This window comes from Phoxinus phoxinus (assembly GCF_949152265.1).
Source record: "Phoxinus phoxinus genome assembly, chromosome: 15".
Taxonomy (NCBI): domain Eukaryota; kingdom Metazoa; phylum Chordata; class Actinopteri; order Cypriniformes; family Leuciscidae; genus Phoxinus; species Phoxinus phoxinus.
The window spans coordinates 3,773,563-3,799,221 of NC_136890.1; the positions used below are offsets into that span (position 1 = coordinate 3,773,563).

The 25,659-nt window shown below is 37.7% G+C and overlaps 2 protein-coding genes across 7 annotated transcripts in view; one reads left to right on the forward strand and one right to left on the reverse strand.

The window, feature by feature from the left end:
- Positions 1–8,164, reverse strand: part of LOC307012107 (uncharacterized protein) — a 328,649-nt gene extending 320,485 nt beyond the window's left edge. Inside the window, exon 1 of the mRNA XM_079638384.1 lies at positions 8,093–8,164. Coding sequence (XP_079494510.1) covers positions 8,093–8,103 — 11 coding nt within the window. The 5' untranslated portion in view covers positions 8,104–8,164. The remainder of the gene's footprint in view (positions 1–8,092) is intronic.
- The window catches only part of dbnlb (drebrin-like b), a 39,034-nt gene extending 13,813 nt beyond the window's left edge, over positions 1–25,221 (forward strand). Inside the window, exons 6-15 of one of the 6 annotated variants that reach the window (XM_079638364.1) lie at positions 3,803–3,880; positions 5,147–5,298; positions 5,694–5,748; positions 12,690–12,761; positions 13,408–13,522; positions 14,734–14,826; positions 19,244–19,315; positions 19,566–19,669; positions 20,567–20,642; positions 23,665–25,221. In XM_079638364.1, the coding sequence (XP_079494490.1) occupies positions 3,803–3,880; positions 5,147–5,298; positions 5,694–5,748; positions 12,690–12,761; positions 13,408–13,522; positions 14,734–14,826; positions 19,244–19,315; positions 19,566–19,669; positions 20,567–20,642; positions 23,665–23,801 (954 nt within the window). In that variant the 3' untranslated portion in view covers positions 23,802–25,221. The other 5 variants (XM_079638366.1, XM_079638365.1, XM_079638367.1 and 2 more) reach the window with 5 other exon arrangements.
- Positions 25,222–25,659: the final 438 nt, after the last annotated feature.

Genomic DNA, 25,659 nt, shown 5'->3' on the forward strand with positions numbered 1-25,659 from the left:
GTGTTAAATTAATCAAAAATCGGCCGATAAATATCGGCGGCCGATACATCGGTGCATCCCTAAATGTTATGTAATATGACAGTCCCAATAGTCATTATTAGTCGTGCATTGCCGTTTGAGCTGCGCGCGCTAAAGATCACGCTTCAACAATTCTTAACCAAATGCATCCAATATAGGCTATGAGATAAATCAGATATAGATACACACAATACACATAATAAACATACACATAATAAACTATTACAACTTACATTTGCACAAAACAAAAGGCTGCGAATGCACACGCAAACTTATAGTCATGATGGTGTAAAACAGTCCCAAACATAACTCCGGCGCGCTCGCTTGTGTTTCGCGGTTGAGCAGCACGCACGCGCATGAACCTGCTTAATCGATGATCGATAAGTTTGATCGATTAATGTATTATCGACAATTAATCGATAATCGATTAATCGTTTGCATCCCTAATTCAATTATATAATTTTTGAGAGCCTGATTACAAAAAACAAAATCACCTGTTTAGCATTTGGTTGATAAACAAATCACCAATCATCTGAATTGCAGCTCTTTTCCTTTGCACTCAATGCAGTTTGGATTTAGGGCTAATCATTCTACAGAGACAGCAACATGTTATTTTCTGGCAAAGGTTAAATCAAATATGGACAAAGGAGGGATAGTGGGAGCAATTTTTTTAGATCTTCGCAAAGCATTCGATACAGTTAACCATTCAGTTTTACTGCACAAACTTCATGCATTTAATTTTATTAGCCTCATTAATTCATACCTTTTATCTCGTTCACAAAGTGTAAGAATTGACCAATATAATTATACCCCTTTACTATTATCAGCTGGTGTTCCACAGGGTTCAATTATAGGTCCAATTCTTTTCAGTTTATACATTAACGATTTACCATCCTTGTGTAAGAACTGTGACACTCTGATGTATGCAGTCTTGGCCTATGGAAAATCCACAGAGGAAGTTGCCTCACAACTAACAGAGGCCAATGTCATTGATCTCAATCTGGCTTGAGCAATCCTGTCTGCAATTGAACATATCTAAAACAGTTACCATGTTCTTTTCAAAAAACAATATACATATAAAACCCGAAATTTTAATATCTGGAGAAAGATTACAGGTCGTCACAGAATATAAATATTTAGGATTACATATAGACTCAAACCTCAACTTAAAAATTCACATTAAAAAAAGTTAGTAATAGGATTAAGTTCAGTTTAGCAAACTTCAGATTCATTAGAGACTTCCTTTCCACAGAAACTGCTAAATTATATTTATTTTCCATGATTTTATCCCACATAACATATTGTTTAATAAGCTGGTCCAATACCCACTCTACAACAATAAAGCCATTAGAAACATTGTACAAACTAGTGTTGTCAAAAGACCCGGTACTTCGGTACCAAGTCGGTACAAAAAAAATGTAATGGTTACGGTACCAGCTTTTCTTAAGTACCGGTGGTACCGAAGCAACGACAGACGCAACGGGAAAGCACGTGCTTGTGGAATGATCCACAAGCACCCACTTCTGAAAGTATCATCAAATAATGAATTGATTTCTAGCCCTTGCATTGGGCTTTACTACTATATATATTCATGGAGATGAGCAATAAAAAGCCGCCCTGTACAGCTATGATCAGCTGTTCGGCCAAGCTTTCGATGTTGCTACGGAAAGGCCGCTGGTTTTTGTCACATGACCTGTTGAGATGCTTCTATTATAAGCCGCGCGCCTACATTTGAAGTAAAGAATTTGCATGCGCATAAAACGCGATATGTGAACGTTTCACGTCATGTCACGTACCTAAAGAGGTATCGTGTGCGGTTGTATCTAGTTTAAAAGGCCTTTTAAAATGAAATATGAACGCATTTTGGATTAAATAAAAGGACAGTCAGGTCAAATAAAACACGTTTTATCTCCTGTTTAGTTGGTAACACTACAATAAGATACCATTCATTAACATTACTTAATGCCTCAATATCAACACATTGAGTGAACAATATATTTTTACAACATTAATTAATGTTTGTGAATGTTATTTAATACAAACACTTGATTGTTCATGTTTGTTCACTTCATCCATTGTGCATTAAATAATGAACAGATACAACTTTTGATTTTAAAAATGTATTAGTAGGCTACATTTATAGAGAATAATTGCTTCAGTATATAACTATTGTTTATTGATGGGTCATTTTATCTAACAAATGGATATACACTTTAATATATGTAAATTTAATCAAAATTAAGCTTTGGTACCGAGAACCGTGGATTTTCACGGGTATTGGTACCGAATACTGAAATTGTGGTACCGTGAAAACACTAGTACAAACAAGCATTAAAAATACTGGATAAAAAAACATATCACTACCACCACTGTAGTATTCTGAGGAAATATCAGTTACCTACCTGGGATAATCTCATTAAATTCTTTTAATTTAAGACGTGGCTGATTTATTAAATCAGACATGGTTTAGCACCTCCTCCACTATGTGACTTTATACATTTTAGATCCAGTGAGGTTAGGAAAAAAACAGCTTTTGGTCAGGCTGTGTTCTCCGTTAGAGCAGTTCAGCAATGGAAACCATCAGAGAGTCTTTGTCATTCTCTTCATTCAAAAAGAATGCAAAGAAATGGCTTGTAGAGAGTCAAACTTGTGGGCACTAATGCTTTCTGTGTGCATTTAAACACTATATCATTATTTTACATGAATTGCATTTATTAATTAATAATAATACATTTAATTTATAACGCACTTTACATCAATTCAATGACCTCAAAGTGCAACAATGTAAAACAGATTAAAAACAGAGACATTTAAATAAAAATTTTAGCCATAAATAAAAATTTTGCCATAAATTATGGCATTATTAACCATAGGCATAGTGGTATTATTAACCACAATGTGTTGTATGTAATTTTATCTTGTGATTTTATACTTGATTATTTTTAAGGCTGCCTTTTTTACACCTGGCTCGGGGACTACCGATTAAAGTTAGCACTTTTGAGCTAACTCGGGTACATTTACATTGTTTTAATGTACGCTGTCCCCTTTCAAATAAAGAAAAAATCAAATCAAACAAAAAAATCAAATGTTCTCATTATAATTTGATGTAGCCTACAGTATATGACAGATATACTGAACTTCATTTTCCTTTATTGAAGTGATTTCAATCATATTTCAAGCAACTCAAATCCATCATGTTGAACAGTGCGCATCTGAAGTGTCTCAGCTGAAGGAAATGATGCATTATTTATCGATATGGCGGCTGTTATATCGTGTTATAGAAGCAGAAGGCATCAGACGGGTCCTGTGATGGCCCAGTGGCGTCCGGGTCAGTGCCAGCCGGCTGCATGTTTGTCTCGAGCGCTCGTTCACAGCGCTGCGTCAGGAGTTTCACAGGGAGGCAGCCAGAATGCTGGGAATGTGAAAACTGTTATGGTGGATTGAAATAATTTCTCTGCTGAGCTCCAAATGAACTCACGAACCGCAATTGAGTGAGCGGAGTCCTTTATCCACAGTACTGGGAATGAGTAAACATCTTGTTGATGTATTGTTAGTCTTGCTTTTGTTTTAACCCCTGCAGAAGCTGTGAGAAATCCCATATGCCAAAATATTTTGGCTAATGCTTTTAGCTATAAGAGTACTCACTCAGCTCTGATTTAAAAAAAAAAAATATATATATATATAATTAATGTTCAGTTTCATTCCACAGGGAATCAGTGAAATCAGTCTAATAATTCCGTCTGAACTTGGTTATAATTATCCAATCATTGTTTTTTCCATACAGGGATCTGTTTACCAGAAGACTAACGCCATGTCTGAAATCAAGAGAACCAACAAAGACACGTTCTGGGCTCAAGCAGAGGTAACGCTTGCATACAATGCTGTTGCCTCAGACAAAATAAGCATTTTTAATGCAATTCTCAAGCTTTTTGACTCCAATATTTGAAGGCTCTGTTACCTTTCCAGTTTATGATTTACTGGAATATAATCTTTAAAAAATATTTTTTACTCACAATTATTACCCATACTCATACCCATATTTCTGAGTTTGTCATTAATAGAAACATTTATATTCTTTAGAATATATATGAATCCCTGTGTAGATTTTGTATTAATTTACATAACTTTTCCAAGTCTAGAAATCACATTTCTATAATTAGCCCACCTCATTTATCCAGTTTTTTATAGTCTGTGGGGGGGGGGGGAAACATTGATGGTGTGAATTTATCTTCTTTTAAATGATTTCATGTAGGGCTGTCAAGCGTTTAAAGTTTTTAATCGAATTAATTACGGGATGTGCCGATTAATTAATCACAAATTAATTGCACATCAAATTTGGTGTGATGATTTAAAGTCATTATTGTGTGAAACGAGAAAAGCATCAAATAGACATTACATAAAGTAGCTTTAGGAAGAAATATTTGATTTGATTTATTACACATAAATGTTTGGGCTACAATTTTTCAGAAGCTGCATCTGAATTTGTATTTAAATATATTTACAGACCAAAAAAATATCATCTTTTATGCTCCGCAACAGAAAGAAAGCCATACATGTTTGAAACGACATGGAGACTAAATGTAAATACCGGTAATATATTTTTGGGCAAACTTTCCCCAAAATATGATTTATTTTTATGAAGTTATTCTCTAAATAAGATGCCAGTAGGTGGTGGTAAATGTCAAAATGAGTAAGTCATTCATTTGATTCATTCAAATGTCTGATTCATTCAGGAATGAAGTAAATGGCTCTCTTTATGATTCTTTGACTTTATAAGTCATTGAATCATTAGTTCACACGATCAAAACACGGATTCATTCAGAAACTAAACACCGGTGTGTGTTACAACTGTTCTGCTCTGGCTTTAGAAGTAATATTGTCATTGGCAAAACAGTGCAAATTGAGTTTATACATCAGTACAAGATCATATTTGTTATATTTTAGACATAATTTTGTCTATGCTATTTGGGACAAAAACACAGTGTATTATTGTGATATTGCTTAGAGAATCAAGACTAGTTTACATATTACATAATTCGTTTTTTCATGATCATACAGCCATATTCTCATTCTGCCTTTTATATTTGAACTATTTGTGTTTAGCTCAATTCTTTTGTCTCGTCCGCAGAAAGACGAGGAGAAGCGTCTCCAGGAGGAGCGGAGTAGGGCATCGGACGAGAGGCAGCGGCTGGAGAAAGAAAGGAAGGCCCGAGAGGTGAAGGAGGCCGAGTTACGGGACAAGAAAGCCAAAGTGCGAGCGTCGGAGATCGATGAACAGAGGTCCGTGTGCGCAGATAAACGTCTCGTGTCTTTAAAGGGATCATTTACTCACTCGTTCCAAACCTGTATGACTTTCTTTGTTCTGTGGAACTGTTGGTGACCAAGCTTTTTCGGTTCTCATTTACTTGCACTATATATGTACAAAAAACACAATGGAAGTCAATGGGACCCGAAACTGTTTGGTTACCGACATTCTTCAAAATATGTTCTTTTGTGTTACGCAGAAGAAAGAAAGTCATACAGGTTTAGAACAACACAGGTTTAGTTGAGTGGACTATCAATGAGATCAGCAAGGGACATTTTTACTATTCGATTTCAAACCATGTTGCACTTTGATATAAAGTTACGAGCCAACTGAATAGCGGCTGCTGAGTGTATATGTGTTTGTGTAATAGAAAGTACCAGCAGAAGCAGGACGTGGATACTCAAGGCCAGCAGAAACAGCAGTGGGTGAGTGGCACACACACACACACACACACACACACTCACACCTGTGTGGTTATTTAAATCCACATATCGCCACTCTGGGCATGTTCTGACATGGTTCCTGTGGAGAAGCTGCAATATGTTTGAAGCCTTCATGCTAGCACAAAAACACACTGGACGACTTTTGTCACTCTTTGGATATATCAATATCTAGAGACTGTTGAAAGGTGATTAACTTTCAAATCAAACTAATATAGAGTGGTGCAGGTATGACATCACTTTGTAGGCCAAAACGCAGCATTTTAGTTAGCATTTTAGCACTTCCGGTTTCCTCGTCCTGCAATGGGTTAAATGGCTGAAATAATGTCTGTGGTGAACACAAGCTCAAGACACTTTCAAGTTTAATTCCACAATATAAAAATACATCAATATTTCCCCACTCGTGATTTTTTTGAAAAAGGCGGTTGCTAACAAGTGGGGAAAAAAAAAAGTGTCTAAATAGGACTACAGAGACTGTCGAACAGCTCAACTCAGTCCGCTTTTACAGCATCGTTATGCTCATAACTGTGCTCTTATAAATTATTCTAACTCAGATGTTCTGGGAAAATGTTTTTAGATACAAATAGAAAGAGTTGGAAGTTTAGTGATGGTGACGTTGAATTGGTGGGACCGTGGTGTAGTTCGTTTATAGCCTACCTTTAGCTTTTTACTTCTAAAATGAGTAAGTCATTAACTTGATTCGTTCAAATGTCTGATTCATTCAGGAATGAAGTAAATGGCTCTCTTTATGATTCTTTGACTTTATAAGTCATTGAATCATTAGTTCACACGATCAAAACATGGATTCATTCAGAAACTAAACACCGTTGTGTGTTACAACTGTTCTGCTCTGGCTTTAGAAGTAATATTTTCATTGGCAAAACAGAGCGTTTTTAGATAACGCGGTTCTATGAATATGCAAATGAGCCCCGCCTCCACTCACTCGCTCAGCTCAGAGATCCACTGGTTGACGATCGCACGTTGATCTGATTGGTTACAAGGTAGTTTGTGACGTCAGAAACACCAGCGATTTCAAACCGTGTTTTTGAGACTGTCTTTGGTTCACTGCAGTTTTAAGCAGAAAATACTCAGCAATGCTGTCCACTTATGAATTTACACATGGTGTGTCTTAAAGCATATTAAAAACACCACATAGACATATAAACAACATTAAAAACTGGATTTTTTTTATCATAAAACAAGAGTGGATTTAACATCAAAATTCAAATGTAACCTTCTCCCTTTAAATACTTCGGCCAGTTCAAGAATAATTGATACTATTTTTTACTATTCATTTGAAAGAAATAAAAGAGCAGTTTCATGTCTATCCTTGTGGTGTTCAGCTCGTCGAGGCTGACAAAGGATTTAGAAAGTAATTCGTAATCCAATACTTTTCAGAGAGAGTAATTAGTAGCTAGTATTACTGACCTTTTTAAGAGCAACTGACCCAAAAGTGTTTGTTTATCACTCTCACATGAGCATAAAGCAGTCCGTCCCACTAATAGCCACGTAAATATATCAACCGTGTTATAAACACTCTAGCCAATCATTATCATAGTCACAATGCTACCAGTGCATGTCAACCTGCCTAATGTCTATAATTCAGTGACCACAACAACAACTTCCCTTTTTTTAGCACAGTGTGGTTGTCTGAGCCCACTGTTCTTCAGTTATCATCTTAACACTTCTATGTCCACATTGATAATCTTCAAACCACATTTCCAAAATAAACTCGCTGTGACAGACATAAGTGATGTGCCGCATCTGTGGTTTTGTGTTTAGGCCATAATGCACAGGAGACACCGGTCTGAGGGCCGATCTGCAAGGCCAGCTGATTAAATCAGAAGTCACGACTGGTATTACCTGCCTACCGCGATCACATGCTCTCTGGGTTAGCATCGCCTCATTTATGAGGTAAATAAGCCTTGTGAGCTGCCTTGCTGTATACGTAGGCAGCTTCCTTTTAAAGGCATGGTCACATTTACTATACATTGGCACGTTTTTGCGGGCGGAATAATTTCAACAGGATTCATCATGATTCTACGGGAGAATCCTATTCGCCTTTGGCTAAGCCACGCCCTAGAATGTAGATTGACCAATCACAGCGCAGCCGAGAACGAGCACCACAGCGAAACCCCTCAAGGATAAAAAAACACACTTTTGTGTTTTAACCTTACTGTGAAGTTATACTAGTTAGACAGTTTTAGGTTATGATTTTGGTTCTCTACCCTGATTGTTGATACGCTAGCACACGCTGCTAATAAATACAACTTTATACTCGCGTAGTCCGTTTGCTTTGTAAATAACGATTATAGAAGTGAATAGAGACCAGCTCTGCATGAACAGTGTTGCTCCTGATATTGTGAGTCCCAGTCTCCGTCTCCATTAGGATATGCGCTGGTTCATGTTTTGACTGTGACCGTTATGCTTTTGCCTCTATTTGGATCTTGTTGTTGCTTGCGTTTCTCCGGTATGTCTTGAATAAAGCCTTCGAACGCACTCTGCAGCCCCTTTTGCCTACTTCTATCGGACACTTTATTTGCTGCTTTATAAAAGTTTGATAAAATTTCAGCAGGAAGAGCCGTCACAGCATAAGCCATGTTGATACCTAACCAAACCAGATCCCAGATGAAGTTGACGGACGTAGCAACAGTAACTAAGGGGGGCGGGGCTTAGCCAAAGGTGAATTGGGTTTTTATCGAGGGGACCCGTGTGATGTTGTGAACTACCGCTTGGCCTACAAAGTGACTTCACACCTGAACCACTCTTCAGCCAGAACTGGGTTTGAGGAGGAGTTTAGAAGAATTTACTTAAACTTTTAGGCTGATCAGCTATTTATTTTGGCTACAAACCGCTCACTCGGACAAGAAGAGATTGTTTGATCAATCGTGGAGCGTGTAGTTTTTCTAGATGTTTATGAGCAGATCGATCTGATATTATAATTCTGAGAACAATGCAAAATGTACAGGTTTCTTTCTCACCTCGACTTATTTGGAACATGTCATGCTTTATATTTGCGCATTACTCCATGTTTATATTACTAAGTCTTTAAAGTCTCCCTGTGGTCAATAATTGTATCCCTTTAAACTCATCTTTGATCACCAAAATGACATATTTAAACGTTTTTCTTAAAAAAAATTCTTCATGCCTTAAAGGACAAGTTCAGTATTTTACACTTAAAGCCCTGTTTACATAGCCTGGGAAAACCCAGACCACTCTCAGTTGTAACTGAGTTAGGGTCTGGCAAAGCTCCGTAGACAATTCATTTCCACAGGGGCGTCACCAACGGACGTCGGATAGATCTAAAACCAATCAGAGCGATGAATGACATGACGTATGCAGAGCGACGGAGAAACATCTCGAGACTCTCAGCAATTCTCTGTTTGTGTTAACGAAAATGACAATTTTAAATCGCTTGAAACAGACGCGATAGCTGATTCGAACGAGTGATGTTGTGAGGTTCCACGGCGGCATCCATCTTTGTAATGTACAAAATCTGCGTCACCGTCTCTGCTCTGTCGTCATCGTGTAAAGCCCGCCCCAACGTTTCTGATTGGTGCCGCGATTTCGACGGGTTGGAAATGGGTTTCAATGGGCTCTTTGCCAGACCCACTTGCAGAGCAAATCTAAATTTGCCGGAAGTGGTCTGGGTTTTCCCAGGCTACTGTTTACAGATCGTATCTGATGAAATAGAACTGTTAAGATAAAAATTTGGACACATGCTGCTGTCCCGAGAATTTTAGGTTTATTTCACTTTTGTGGACCTATTTTGCCAAACGCGTCACACCCGTGATTCTTCCGTTGAGAGCTTGAATAATAGACACTCCAGCCCAGTTGTTTCTCCAGAGTTTCACGTCTTTGTAAACGAAAGTTTAATGTGTTTTTAGGAAGGAATCTTCCAGTGCACATAGACAACCATTGTGGGGGGTGAAGCGAAATAAACCTAAAATTGTCGGGACAGCAGCATGTGTCCAAATTTTAATCTGAACCGTTCTATTTCATCAGATACGATCTGTAAACAGGGCTTTAAGTGTAAAATACCGAACTTACCCTTTAAAATCTCTTGAATGTAACTCGAAACCCTTGCCTTTAGTATACGCGGTTCTATGAATATGCAAATGAACCCCGCCTCCACTCACTCACTCAGTTCAGAGATCCACTGGTTGGCTATCACACGTTGATCTGATTGGTTACACGGTAATTTGACGTCAGAAACACCGGCGATTTCAAACCGTGTTTTTGAGACTGTAGAAAATACTCAGCAATGGTGTTGAGTTGATTTATGAATTTGCATTTGAATTTGCATTATGACTTATGAATTTGCACATGGTTTTTGCGGGCGACATCCAGTCATTTCAACAGGAATCAGCATGATCAGTCATTTCCTGTGAGAGCGAGATAACTCGCTGCTCTGGCCAACAGAAAGCTGATTGCTTTGAAAGTCATCTTCATTTATATAGCGCTTTTAACAATGTAGATTGTTTCAAAGCTGCTTTACAGAGATAAACGTATAATTTAAGGTAACGGATTGTTTTGTCTTTATAGCGGTTCTTGAATAATGTTATTTTCCAGCTAAAGTTAGTTTTGATTGATTTATTTCCGTCGCAACGATCATTAGTTATTAAATTAGAGGCCGCTAAGACGACACCGTTCTCTCTACACAGACTTTAAACGCGAACCTGTGATAAACACTGATGACGCTCACGTGCGCATTAAGAATTAATTCTATAGTTATGTGCGTTTGAATATATGTGCGCAGGTTTGTAATTCCCTACAAACCGAGCCTAAACAAACTACTTGTCTGGCCTTAAAATTTTGTATTTTTATCATTTCGGGGTAGATACGCGAAACCGTAATTATCCCGACAACGCTTTATCTGTGAAAGTGACTTCTGTGTGAGCTTCTCTTCATACATCACTATTCGCTAGGGGTGTAAATCGAACCGATATGATATCGATTCTCTCAGCCAGAGATATATTTGCATATACCTCAAATAATTCTGCGATACGATTACGATTCAATTCAGGGGTATATCAATTGATTTATCGATATTTAGATAATATGTGCCAAGTTTACACAACCAGTAACATTTATTTATTCACAAATGCAACCAAAAAATATAACATGAACGTTTAATTAAACTCTTTGAAAATTGCACACCCTCTCCCAGTTGGGACGTTTACAACAAAAGAGGTAATTTGCAAAAACGGATAACTCCGTTCTTGTTCATTTTCATAAATCATATTTGTATTTATTTATTGTGCATTCCAAGTAATATCAATCAAACTGCAGCTGGGTTGTTTTAAGTACTGATAACTAAAAAATAACAGGTAGCTTACAAAATTAAAGTTAATTGAAAGTATGTTTTTTTTTTATATAGTCAAATTTTATTTTATTTTTAGCAAAAGCAGGTTTTAGCAAAAACTCCAACAATCGCTTTTTTCTTTCTTTTTTTTTGCAAAAACATAACTCCACATTTCATTTGTCAGAGTTAAACAAAAAATTTAAAAAGTAATTGCTATGATACTCGGTTAATCTTCTAACGTTAATCTCCTCAGCTGACCTAGACGCCTGACACACTTTGTTGTTGTGATTAAACGCAATATAGGGAGATTTTCCCTCACCGCTAACGTGCCTTTAGCAAGTTTCCATAAAAAAGTTTCAGCTTTTATTTTCCTTTTACGTCCCGAAGAAGAGATCACGGGTTCATCAAGTTCGTTGAAATTATCCATCCTCGATCACTTTTAGTCAGCTTTGACGAACTTACGTGAGGATGTGGAGAGTGTCAAAATAAAGGTACCATATATCGATATTTTATGTGTGGCATCGTATCGTTAGACGTTTGATCGATGCATTAATCCATATCGATGTATTGTTACACCCCTACTATTCGCTATGTTTACCATTATAATTGTAATGGAAATGTGTGATACATTTCTAAATCGCAACTGTGCGTCATACAAATAACAGTCCTACGCGAGACGCATTCAGGAGACTCGACTCACAATTGGTTTTAGTATAGTTTGGTGTTAGCATGTTGCTAAGATAACAGTAAAATACAATAATTACCATTAGTTAAAATTGTATTTCTCCTTTTGGGGTCCATAATTTTTCACTGAGATCTGTGAAAAATACATGCAATTCTGCTCTAGAATGAGGAAGAAAGCATCTTATTAGACCACATAATCAAATATGATACAAAACCTAGTTTTGAGGTAACAGAATCAAGTATGTAAGAGTTAAAGGGGGGGAGGGTGGTATAATGGCCTTTTCACAAGATGTAAAATAAGTCTGATGTCCCCAGAGTGTGTATGTGAAGTTTTAGCTAAAAATACCTCAGATATTTTTATATAGCATGTTAAAGTTGTCACTTTTTGAGGGTGAGCAAAAAAAACGCAGTTTTTGTGTCTGTCCCTTTAAATGCAAATGAGCTGCTGCTCCCGGCACAGGGGGCGGAGCTATGAGAGCTTGCACTCACTCACAGACACGCACTGAAAATGTCAAACTTTTAGCCTTTTATGTTCAAACCGGAGTCAGACAATGATGGAGACTCAAGAAGTGACAACATGTAGAAGAACAGGACATTTCTGAATGGTTAGTTGATGAATTTATGCAGCTTATGTGTAGTTATCTTCTTGTCAATGATTAGCATATTCTGTCTTGATAATCTATAAATCGTGTCCCCGAAGGTGGGTTTATGTAAATTTTAGGGTTGGTGATGTCACTAACCCGGGAGTAATGTCGTGTAGTCTCTATCAGCCGTTTGTTCTAGTCCTTAAAAAGCAAATATCTCCCTTTGCTTTGAACTTCGAGCGTTGTAACTGCAGATGTTGTTTATGATCAAACAGCAACATTACACACTAACTACAGTTAGAAAAGTGAACTCATAATCAACCACCCGTTTAAAGTGTGCTGCTGTCCATCAGGAGGAGGAGGAGGAGAAGCCGGCAGTGCAGCAGAAACCCTTTAAACGTGGAGAGTCGGTGGAAAAAGCCAACGTGAGTGGAGGAAGTGTCGGACATCTCTTCTGGCGCTGGACTGAAGGACTTCTAACTTTCTAACTCTTTTCTTTAACCCGTGTGGTAGTGTCCTTTGCTGCTGAGTCTGACTTATAGCTTTTCTGGCTGAATCCCAGTTTATAAACCTGTTCCGCTCATGAATGCTAATTTGTCAGTGTTTGTAATAACATTGTCACTCCACTGGTAAGATACGCACTTATAAGTATGAAGGATTGGAAGATACTAAAATGTCATGAAATTAAATCTTGATAACGTGTATCAGAAAACTGTAGCAAACCTGTGTGCTTGTTTGGACAATATTAGCACACAAGCATCCATGATGCAATGCAAACATCTATTATACCACACTTTTGACGTGCTATTTTTGACATTATGTAGATTCGGGATGCAACAATCCCAGGCACGCATATTTAAACTCTAGGATTGGTGGTCTGTAGATTGGGATTTAGCCTAGTTCTTTCTCTTCTCCTGTTTTCCACTTTCGGTATAAACCACTTTGGATCCTTGGCTCTTATCTTCTCCATGTACTGTCATCAGTGTTATCAGTCGTGATACTCCTGGCTACTTTTAATGTTTGTGTGTGTGTGTGTGTGTGTGTGTGTGTGTGTGTGTGTGTTTGTAACAGGAAGCTGCGTCTCTCGTTTCCCAGCGCTCCGTTAATCCCAGAGAAATGTTCAAACAGAGAGAAATGGGAATCAACACTTCTAACAAAGACAACTCTCAACTCAGTCCAAAACCAGGTACCATCTGTTCACATGCTTAAGCCAACACACGCATACACTATACGAGTAAAGAAAATTAACTCTATACATGTGTGTATATATATATATATATTTTTGCTCCTTTTAACATGTTATATATAGAGAGACTAGTAAATATAAGAAAATAAAGAAAGAATAACTTTAAGACATCTTAAAGTATGTCAGTGTGTATTTACTGTGTGTGTATATATATATATATATATAGTGCAAATAAAATTTGTATAAATAACTAAATATCTAACTAAATATATAATTTTTCTGCTTGTATAAATATGATTTATCTGATAAAAAATAAACCAGAGAACCAATGAACTTTTTTTGGCCAAATAAAAACAAAAGTTTTGTTCTTATAAAATATATCTAATATTTTCCTCATATTTGAATGGTATGTAGGGTCAACAAAGGGGACAAACTTGTAGGGTCATTGAACTACTACCATATATATACATTTAGGCTTGAATATAATTATAAAATTATTTTTATTTACTTTTTCAAATGTATATCTACTAATATCTACTAATGTACATTTGTGTAAATGTAACTGTAAATATATAACTTTAAATTATATAACATGTATTATTTATAATATATATATATATATATAAATCAGAATATATAGTTTATTATTTTATTAATTAACAGTATTTTTAATAAATAGTAATGATGTATAGTAATGAATCTGTATAAATATATAGAATTAGAATAAATCTATAGATTATACAAATCGAGATGATTAGTGGTTATAAACATTAAGCTTTATATCTCGCCAGGATGATAAATAAACACGTTTAATAATAAAGCCGTTCCCAGTCTTGATAAGATCTACAAGCACAATTTACACTATAGGAAGTGTTTTATTTAAATGCCACAGTATTTGCATGTTATATTTAGCTTCCCCTTTGCTATGTGGGTCACGTTTCATCTAGTTTTCAAACCCGTTTAAGGAATGCCCTCGTCTGTCAGATAGGAGGTGTTTTCCAGCGCATGCGACGGCTAACTCCTGAATGTTGGATGTTCTGTGGGATTCTCCCGTTGTTCTCTGGCCACGTGTTCGTCTGTCTGAAACTCGACACTGTCATTAAACACCCTGCAGATCTTCTGTCTAAAGCAACGTTTGTGGTCTCTAACACCGCCAGCCATCTGTCAGCTTGGGTTTCTCTCTTTGTCGTTCTCTGTTGTGTGTGTCTCAGGGCGGTTGAACAGCCCTTTTCTGTCCAAGCAGTCATGTGACCCAGAGCCATTTCGCTCTCCTGTGCGTCAGGCCTCGCCTTTACAAGCCAGAGGTACATAAACACACACTTATCTCACACTGGGAAAGGTTTGGTGTGTTATCCATCTCCATGCTCTCTCACACACACACACACACACACACACACACACACACACACACGTTCACTCCGCCTCTGTGTGGTGCTTTCATGTCTCTCAACTAACATCGAGCCACTTTCCTCATGCTTGCTGTATCAAGCTACCGTACACCTCACTATAAAGGGGTTTGGGTTTGATTTTCAGTGTGTGAGCGAGTCTGAAAGCTTGCTGTGTGTTTGCTTGTGCACTTAAAGGAACAGTTCGCACAAAAGGTGAATATTTGAAGAGTATTCGGCTCTTTTCATGATAAAGCAAGTGAATGAAGGACGGCCAACAAGCTTCAGAGGATCACGGTAGTCGTCGACCCTCGTGCGCTTCATTTCGAGTCTCCTGAAGTCATTCTGATGGTCATGTGCGAGCAACAGATTTAAATGTAAGATGTATTAAAGGACAAGTTCGGTATTTTACTCTTAAAGCCCTGTTTACAGATCGTATCTGATGAAATAGAACGGTTAAGATTAAAGTTTGGACACATGCTGCTGTCCCGAGAATTTTAGGTTTATTTCGCTTCCCCCCCCCCCCCACCTCCACAATGGCAGTCTATGTGCACTGGAAGATTCCTTCCTAAAAACACATTAAACTTTCGTTTACAAAGACGTGAAACTCACCGAGTGGTCAGGGGTGTTCACTGGTACGGTCCCAAAAAAAATCGCTGAAAAAGATGCTTTCCGACAGGTTTTATCGTAGTTTTTGTCCAACTCCATTGACTTGTATTGAATGTGCTGTGTGAAGTACGGTATTACTCCGCCGCCGCTTCTTCTGCTTCTTCTGTGTATTCAATGAAATGCCAGCGGTTTGCTTGCAATTGGCAACGGTGCATTATCGCCACCAACTGGGCTGGAGTGTCTATTATTCAAGCTCTCAACGGAAGAATCACAGGCGTGACGTGTTTGGCAAAATAGGTCCACAAAAGCGAATTAAACGTAAAATTCTCGGGACAGCAGCATGTGTCCAAATTTTAATCTTAACCGTTCTATTTCATCAGATACGATCTGTAAACAGGGCTTTAAGTGTAAAATACCGAACTTGTCCTTTAAGATCAAGAAGAAAAAGGGCTAGATTTACAAACTACTGTCAGGATTTACTAAAGACGCGCAGGGAAATATTAGGGATGAAAAGGCGAGAACAGAGTTTTTTGCATATGCAGTTGTAGGAGTTTCCCGTTCAGATGCAGAATGTATTGGAGGAGAGATTTCATGCATCATGCATTGTGATTTAATAAGGTTTGCATTAGTCAGTCTAATGGTATTTGCACCGTTATGCAATGCATGTTTTTAAAAGGCATGTCTTAACCCATTTTGCGCTTGACATGCTGCGATTGAACACAGTTCAGAGGAAGATGTTATCTGAACGTTATTTTTGCTTGCTTCTATATCGGCTGCATCTGTGTTGTTAGATCACCCGCACCTGATCGGCATCGGCTCTGCTTGTTTGTAGCCCAGTGCAAAGGAGCGTGGGTCGTTTACTGAAATGAACTGCTGTGTCTGTGTTCTTTCATGTGTGCATCATCAGTAGTTTCCACTCCCGTCGGGGCTTTTATGGGATTGTGGTCTCACGCTGATTTGGCCCTGAGGGGTCGTTTACACTATAACGTTTTCAGCAAAAAACACTTGAGAACTTTTTATGCGTTTTGGCCATTCATTTACACGATAAAGGCATTTTCGCAATCTTTTGAAATCAAGTTTCATAGTGCAGGTTTTTGAAAACAACACACAAGTTTGACCCATGCTTTTTTGCTTAAAGGTGAAGACCCAACATGTGCATGTTTTGTAAGATTCCCTTATCTGTCAAACATATTTTGTTGGATTGTCCTGGACTTAATACAAGCAGAATGCTCTTTTATGAAGTTACCTCACTTATTTAGTAAGATTATGCCTGAAAAGGTTTTGGATTTTTTTATCATATGTTAATTAAAAAATATCTTGTTTGAATATGACCTGCTGGTTTTGTTTGTTTGGTTTGGTTTTTATTGTATTTATATGATATTTGTATTTTTGTAATTTAATTTTTGCCATGAAAATAGCTTTGAATGCTGACATGGCATTAAATAAAACAATCTGAATATGAAACCAATACAGTTATTAAAAACATGAATTTGTGAAGACAGTGACGTCATGCGTATTACATGTTCAATAGGCGCGTAGTGTGCCTTTATAAAGTGACATAACCAACTACTGGCCCTGCACCAGAATACAGCAATTTAGTCGTTTTTTCACGGATCCTTGTGAACGGGAGCGTTTTGACAAAGTTGTCATTTGTACGTGAAAAACGGAAAGGATAAACTTTTCCGTTTTTACTACATTGTTGTCATGTAAACATACCCTAAGGGGCCGATCACAGCTACCTTGTTTGGTCTGGATTTTCTGACTTTTCAGTTTGATCCGAATCAAAATTACAGGAGTGAAACCTCTCCGGGACCAAACACACGAAATTTGGTCAGACTTAAAGAGGCAGTCTTGGTCCGGATCAAACTGAACAAAGCTTTGGTTCGTTTCTAGTGTGAACGCATTTTCTGTTTCGGACTTTCAGAGCATTTACAGGAAGTCCCGGTGGATCCCGCAGGATTGCTTGCAGTCTTCTCCTGCTTTCCTGCCGGCGACGATCACATGTTCTCACGACGAGGACGTTCATTTGGTGAATTTGAGCTAGCCTGGAGTATAGCTGGTGCTGCAGTAATGCCGTAATAATAACAGTGTAGTGGCGACGACATGCGTCTGTTCATTCATTCTTGTCAAAGTTACCCGCCGAAACGCTGACGTCAGACGCACGTCCGTTTACAAACCAATCACTGTCGAGATGCCGCCCACAGAGATGATGACGACAGGACACATGTATGTCATGTACAGTTCTCTAGTGCGCTCGCATTATTGCAGTGTGAAACCACACCAAAACTAGCCGAATGTATCAAAACATGAACTTTGGTTCAGACCTTGGTGCGACTTTCAGCTGTGAAAACACCCTAGTGTATTGTCTTCCCGGCTTTGAGTGAGCTGTTAACTGCTGTGACTGAGCTGAACTAAAGAACCAAATGAATCATTCGGCTGCTTTTGTGAATGGGATCAAACGGTTAATTGGAAAGATCATCCTCAAAGCAATGGTTCGGTCATGATTCAGGAATTAGGCATCGCTACTTTTCCACAAGCGCACCAAGAAGGACTTTGAATGTAGTGCACGAGAATATAGTAGTGCACGAGTCATATGGACCATTGTTATGATGCTTTTGTGTTATTTTGGAGCTTGGAGCCTCAGTCCTCTTTCACTGGCCAGAATATTCTTCAGAAATTCTCCTTTTGTGTTGCATGGAAGAAATGAATTCATAGTTTTGGAATGACATGAAAGTGAGTAAATAATGACACTATTTTAATTTCTCTGTGAACTGTCCCTTTAAATCTTTTAATCGACTCAAACTAGGGCTGGCTGTTATGATGCTACACTACTGTTGAAGTTTGGGGGAAGTCTGAGTTCTTTTAATGGTTTTGAAAGAAGTCTTTAAGCTCACTGAGGCACAGTAATATCATGAAATATTGTTACTATCTTAAACAACTGTTTTCTACTTTAATATATTGTCAAATGTAATTTACTCCTGTGATCAAAGCTGGATTTTCAGCATTTACTCCAGTCTTCAGAAATCACTCTAATATGATGATTTAATGCTCAAGAAACATTGGTTATTATTATCAATGTTGAAAACAGTTTTGCTGCTTCATAGTTTTATTGAAACTATATTAAAAAATTCCAGTATTCTTTGAAAAATAGAAAGTTAAAAAATAAATATATTATACTTCTCTTTACTGTCGCTTTCAATCGATCGAATACATCCTTGATGAATAAAAGTGTTGATTTCTTTCCAAAAAAAACTGTACTGACCCCAAGCTTTTGAACAGTAATTTATAATCTATGCAACATGTAGAAACCTTAATTCTGCCGTTCCAGAAAATGATAGTCCACTTGGGTTTGAATATGGCTCGTCAATTCAGAATTATTATGTGAATAATCCTCCTTTTCTTTTATTTTTATCTCAAGTGTGATTTTAAAACATCTGTTATTAATAATCTGATCTTTTACTTTGCATCTGTCAAGCTCCAAATAAAACAATTAAACACTCAAATGAGATAAAGATCTCTTAAATTAACTATATGGTGATCTATATGGTTACTTGATATAAAAAACATCAGTCGTGACATATTCTGGTCATACCGCCCTAAAACTCTGACTCTACTCATCTGTGTGTCAGAATACAGATCCTGCACTCCCAGTGTGTGCTTGTTACCATGCATGTGTGTGTGATCCTGTGTGTTTCCATGCATGCATGTGTGTGTGTGTTTTGAGTAGAGGCCAGTTTTGAGGAACAACCCAAATCTCAGTATGTGGAACCAGAGGCAGACCCTGAGCCAGAGTATGAAGGTGGGATACACACACACACACACACAAACACACTCTAACACACACACACACACACTCTCACACACACACACACACACACACACACACACACACTATCAGCTCCCATCATTTGTTACGCTGTCTCATTTCCTTGTCATTTTGTCATCATCATCAGCCGTTATTTGACTCACTGAAAGTCAGCACCACCTTGTGGGGAAGATGTGCTGTTACAGGAGACCGCAAATAATCACTCTTGTCTTTCATATCTCAGATGTACAAGCGGACAGTGATCATTATGAAGAGCCTGTCGAACAAAAGCAGCCTCTATATGAAGCAGTCGTGGAACCAGATGCCATCTATGAGGAACCACCACAGGTACCAGACCTGACCACTTCTGAATTATAACAACAACACAGTGTAAAACCTAGAAGATACGAGCCTTACATGTGAATGTTAAGCTTTTATACAGGTATACATGGTGCAAAAGTTCATTTATTTCAGTAATTCAACTTAAAAGGTGAAACTAATATATTATATAGACTCATTACATGCAAAGTGAGATATTTAAAGCCTTTATTTGTTATAATTTTGATGATTATGGCTTACAGTTTATGAAAACCCCAAATTCAAAATTAGAATATTGTGAAAAGGTTTTTATAAGCTGTAAGCCATAATCATAGTTGCTTAATATTATATCTTTACATTGTAACAAGGAAACCTTAAAATAAAGTCTAACCAAAAACATAATGTACCTCTATATTTTATTAATTCAATTAATAAGGCATGCTTTTTTGGTTATGAAAATTTAATTAAACCATTAAAATGGAAAACACAAATCGCACAATTTGGTAAAAATCAAAATGGAATTTGACCAAAAAAAACACATTATTAGGACCCTAAACATGTAGTTTTTGTTAAACTTTTTATAAATTGATGTTTAATTGTATATTTCATTATTTTAATTAGTGACACATGCTTTTTGATGACCAAATTTTAATTTAACTGTTAAAATTTAGTCTTCAAAAAAATTTTTTAACAGAATCCAGAAATATTTCAATGAAAAAAAAAATTAACACAATTCAGGGGACATTTTTACGGAATTTGGGGAAAAATAAAACTGATTTCATCGGCCATAGTCTTATGGGTTTGGCACGTGATTAGGCTGAGTAATTAATGACAGAATTCACATTTTTGGGTGAACTATCTCTTTAAGTGGATGTGAGGTGTGTGTGATTTGAATGTGTTCTTGTGTTATTTGTGACTCCTTCACAGGTGGAGGAGCCGAACACGTACGAGACCGCAGGAGATCGCGGCGTCTGCGCCAGGGCTCTGTACGACTACCAAGCCGGTGAATATTGCTTTTACATGATGAACACCAGCTGATGAATAACCAGATTGTAATCGCAGTCGGAATAAAAAGTCCACAGAATGAATCTTTGAAATCCAATGAAAATTTCATTCGGATTATAAGGGGTGGTTTCTAATCCGATCAAGAGAACATGTCGTGCACATGACGCATGATGCACAGAACGAGCTGCTGCTGTTGAAGTGTCATAAATCATCTTCCTCTCGTCTGTGAAGTGGAGCGGGACAACACATGTTCAGACTCTCATCCACAGACGCCTTGTTTTGGGCAGGAAGGGTATAATTGATCATTATAAGCAGCACAACTCAACGGTTCATGTGCTTGTTGTTTCCTAAATTAGGACCCGAAATAGATGCATATTAAAGTCTCCCTGTAGTCAATAATTTTATTCCTTAAAACTCATCTTTGATCACCAGGGGCCGGTTTCACAGAGCTATTTTAGACCGGTCTATAGTGTTAGACAAGTCTAAAATTTGCTCATAGACTAGTCTAATGCAAGTTAGACTGTTTCACAAAAATAAAGACTGACTTAATTTAGACCAAAAAAATTAGACTCCTTACCCCCAGGCTAACTTCGGTCTAAGACTATGTTACCTTGGCAGCCAGCAGTAACAATCAGTTACATCACAAACAGCCAAAAGAAAAGGGAAAATGGCTCATAATTTGTGGTTTGCAGACGTGGAGAGCGCTGAGAAGGGAAAGGGTTTTTAGGGACCGCAGTAAAATACTGGAAATATATAATAATGAGGACTTTCGTTTTTGTATCTTTTCTGTACGTCTTTAACGCTCAACGGTCGGATTAACGCTGTTAACTGTCATAGCAATCTTTTTCCAAACATTTCTTCTTGTTACTACATTCTCCGCGAAATTTCCCAAGTAAAATGTCCTTGTAACTGTTCTACTCCTCCAACAAACACATGTTCTGCTGGGATAAACTGCACTGAGCGGCTGAATGCGCTTACTCGATCCGCCATGTTTTGAAAAGTGTCCCAGAATGCATTGCAGTGTAGTCCTACTTAAGTGCTTTGTGAAACGGTCTGATTTAGATGTCTATCTGAAGTCTGACTATCTACTATATCTAAGCCATAGTCAAAGTCTATCTTTGTGAAACCGGCCCCAGAAGACGCATTTAAACTTTTTTTTCTTTTTTTTTATCATGCTTTAAAATATATTGAATGTAACTCGACACCATTCCCTCATTTAGTATTTGTGGTTCTTTGAATATGCAAATGAGCCCCGCCTCCACTCACTCACTCACTCACTCAGAGATCCACTGGTTGACGATCACATGTTGATCTGATTGGTTACAAGGTAGTGTGTGACGTCAGAAACACCAGCGATTTCAAACCGTGTTTTTGAGACTGTCTTTGGTTCACTGCAGTTTTAAGCAGAAAATACTCAGCAATGCTGTTAGGGTTGCCACCTTCAGTGTGGCAAAATAAGGGACACCCATTCACCCCCGACCCCATAGAGCTTTTCGACCATTTTTTAAAATATAATTTTACAAATTTAAAGTTTGCCACTTTGACATTGTTTATGTGTGTTTTGCGTTGTTTCTGATTTTGAGGATTAATTTTGTCAATCTTCTAAACAGGATCTGACCTTGATGTAATTTGATTCTAATCATAATGTAACATTATTGAAAAACAGATTTTTGTCAGTACAAAAAATGCTCAACTTTGACAAAGTCATTTTTATTGTTATACTTGTGATTTCATAATATGTAGGTATGAATCCAACTAAAAACTTGTGAAAATATGTATTTTAGTCAAATAGCAAATGGTGTAGCTCTGCAGCCGTCTACTAAAGTGATCATTTCTTTACTTTTAAAACGGCATTTTCCAAAAGATGGGCAAAAATCTTACACTAAACCATGTCAGGTTATCCATATCCATGAACGTTAGAAATGTTTATAACTTTTATAAAGTGAATTTTACTTTTAAAAAAAAAAACAGTTTTTGTATAAAAAATATTTATTTATTTGTATAGCCTAAATTAAAAAATATATAATAAGTCCTCCTAAAACTATAAATCCTAAAAAAAACTATTATGTTGTTTCAAAATTACATTTTGTTGAAACAACACAAGTGTGACTTTTCCTCCCCACACTAACATAAAAAACAGATATTATTCAAATTTATTTACATTTTTTTGTAGATCTAGAAAGTGTTGTTAACTGTGCAAAGTCTCGCGCCATTTGGACAAAGATAATTTTGTATTTATTTCAGCAAACGTCATTTGGGGTCAAAGACCCGAACAGCGCACGAGGGGTTAAAAACGTGCAGGTTTACAGCGCATGTTCACGAGACTCAGTCGCTATAGAAACTAAGACGCTAAAATGCAGTCACGCAATGAGCTTCTCTACTACGAAATTGATTTCTTTATATTTGCTATTAGTATTATCCATACTGCAAAATCCTTATGTTTTTATTTAACTATATGTGGGCCTAATGTAAAATACGGGACAAATCGCGTCCCTTATTGATTTGATACGGGACGCATCATCTTACTTGTAAATACAGGATGATTCCGTATTTTAAGAGACGGGTGGCAACCCTAAATGCTGTCGACTTATGAACTTACACATGGTTTGTCTTAAAGCAGATTAAAAGCACCACATAGACACATAAACAACATTAAAAACTGGACTTTAACCACAGGGGGACTTTAAGACTTTTGGCGAGTGTTAATTTTAGGCTCTGACTATAAACATGCAGTCAAATAATAATCAGATGAGGTGGAAAAACAGCAAACTACTGTAAACGCAACGACACCAGGCGTCTTTATTGATGAGCGCTCGGTTAGAGATACTCGCTACTGTAGTTTAAACGAGTACAAAGATGTGGAGCGACTATATTTGCATATGTAAATCTGTCAAATAAAGTATACTTTGAAAGACTGCGCGCTCACACTTGGCATTAGTGTCAACTGAAGCGCTTTAAATTACTAAAATGGTGTGTGTGTGTGTGTGTGTGTGTGTGTGTGTGTGTGTGTGTGTTCTCAGCTGATGACACCGAGATCTCGTTTGACCCGGATGACATCATCACCGGCATCGAGATGATCGATGAAGGCTGGTGGCGAGGATACAGTCCGGATGGACATTTCGGGATGTTCCCGGCTAACTACGTGGAAATGATCTAGCGCCGCTCAACGTATCCCCCTCATCGGAGTCGCACCGCATTGATCTGCAAATCGATGAGCCAAACGGGTCCGGTATATTTCATGATTAGAAAGACTACAACTAAAACCATGGACCAAAAGGGTGACGATCACGTGACCAGGGAGAGGGGGGGGGGTATTTAAACTGAGATTGATATTTCATACTGTGTTGGTAAAGTGTCTTGTTCAGTTTATTTCAATTCAAGCCGTTATAATTTTATAGAAACAATACTCTGATTTGACGTATGCTGGCAGACGCCCGATGAAGCGGAAGATCAGATTAGTGCTTGTGGTGACATTCCTGTGACTTGCAAATCTCTTTTTAGATTGATCCTTTTCTCAGTGTTTTTGAAGACATTCCTTTTGAACATTTCAATGCTAGTCAGTACCAGTGAAACCGGACAAATGAGAATATTGTGCAAAAGTTCTCAGTAATTCAACTTAAAAGGTGAAACTAATATATTATATAGACTCATTACATGCAAAGTGAGATATTTCAAGCCTTTATTTGTTATAATTGTGATGATTATGGCGTACAGTTTATGAAAACCCCAAATTCAAAATTAGAATATTGTGAAAAGGTTTTCATAAGCTATAAGCCATACTCATCACAATTATACCAAATAAAGGCTTGAAATATCTCACTTTGCATGTAATGAGTCTATATAATATATTAGTTTCACCTTTTAAGTTGAATTACTGAACTTTTGCACCATATTCTCATTTCCCCGGTTTCGCCTGTACCTCGTTCCAGAGATGTGTGTTGTAGTCGGATATGTCGGTCCTGTCTTGCCTTGGTTTTTGCCTTCTCTTCTCCACAAGCCCGAGCGCGACTGCCTTGCGTTCTCGAGGATCTCGGCACTGATGTTTCGCTGCGGGGAAGTTGAAGTCAGTCGATGAAACAAGTTTATTTGCTGTGTTCTATACGGCACGTTTAAAATCATGGATGCAGCTCGAATATTAAGGTTGTTAATATCATTTTAGACGTGCAGTGAGATGATTTAATGCGACCTCTGCTTTCCTGTCTGCTCAGAAATGTGGAGAAATATTAATACTGTGATATTTTTAGGTTTCAGGGAACCATCGTTCTTTCATCATCTTGCCTTCGGGTCCCAGTTGGTGTTTAGTTTTTGCCAAGGCTCAAAGAGAAAGGTCACGTCCGATTTATTCAGACCACTCACACACACTTTACTGTCAGTGCTGTGCCAATACGAGAGTGTGAGGAGAAGTGTTTTTGAGGAAATGTTTGAGGTTTCATTTTTAACAAAAACCTGTGTCATCTCAAAGTCATTCAGCGGCGGCGCGGTTCCTCTCGAGAGCTCATTGTGGAAATATAACGAGTCTGGACAACATTGTAACTTCAATTAAAAGAAATAAAGAGTTTTAAGGCTGAAGGAAAGTTGCTGCTTGGTGTTATTTGATGTTCTTCCTATGTAAAGCTTTATTAAATCTGTGGTTTCTGCCGTTTTAGGCTACGTTTACACGTGGACGGGTATTTTCATAAACGGACATTTCACGCCTCTCCGTTTTCAAAAATAACATTGCGCACACCTGTCAGTTTCCAGAAAAGTGTTTGTTTATACGAATCCATGTGTATATGCCGTCAATAGCATGCCTAACCTGTAGGTGGCAGTGTCACGAGAAGCTCAAGCCCACGTTAGCCAATCAGAATCCCCAAAATAGTCACATACTGTGACGTCGGCTGCCTAAAACTCAGTTTTTCTCAGTTTACATGCAAACGTGCAAACTAAGTTTTCCAAAATCTCCACTTTGGCCGGAGTTTTTAGAAAGAATCGTTTTCAGAGGCGAATTCTCCGTTTGCGTGTAAACGAAGGGCACA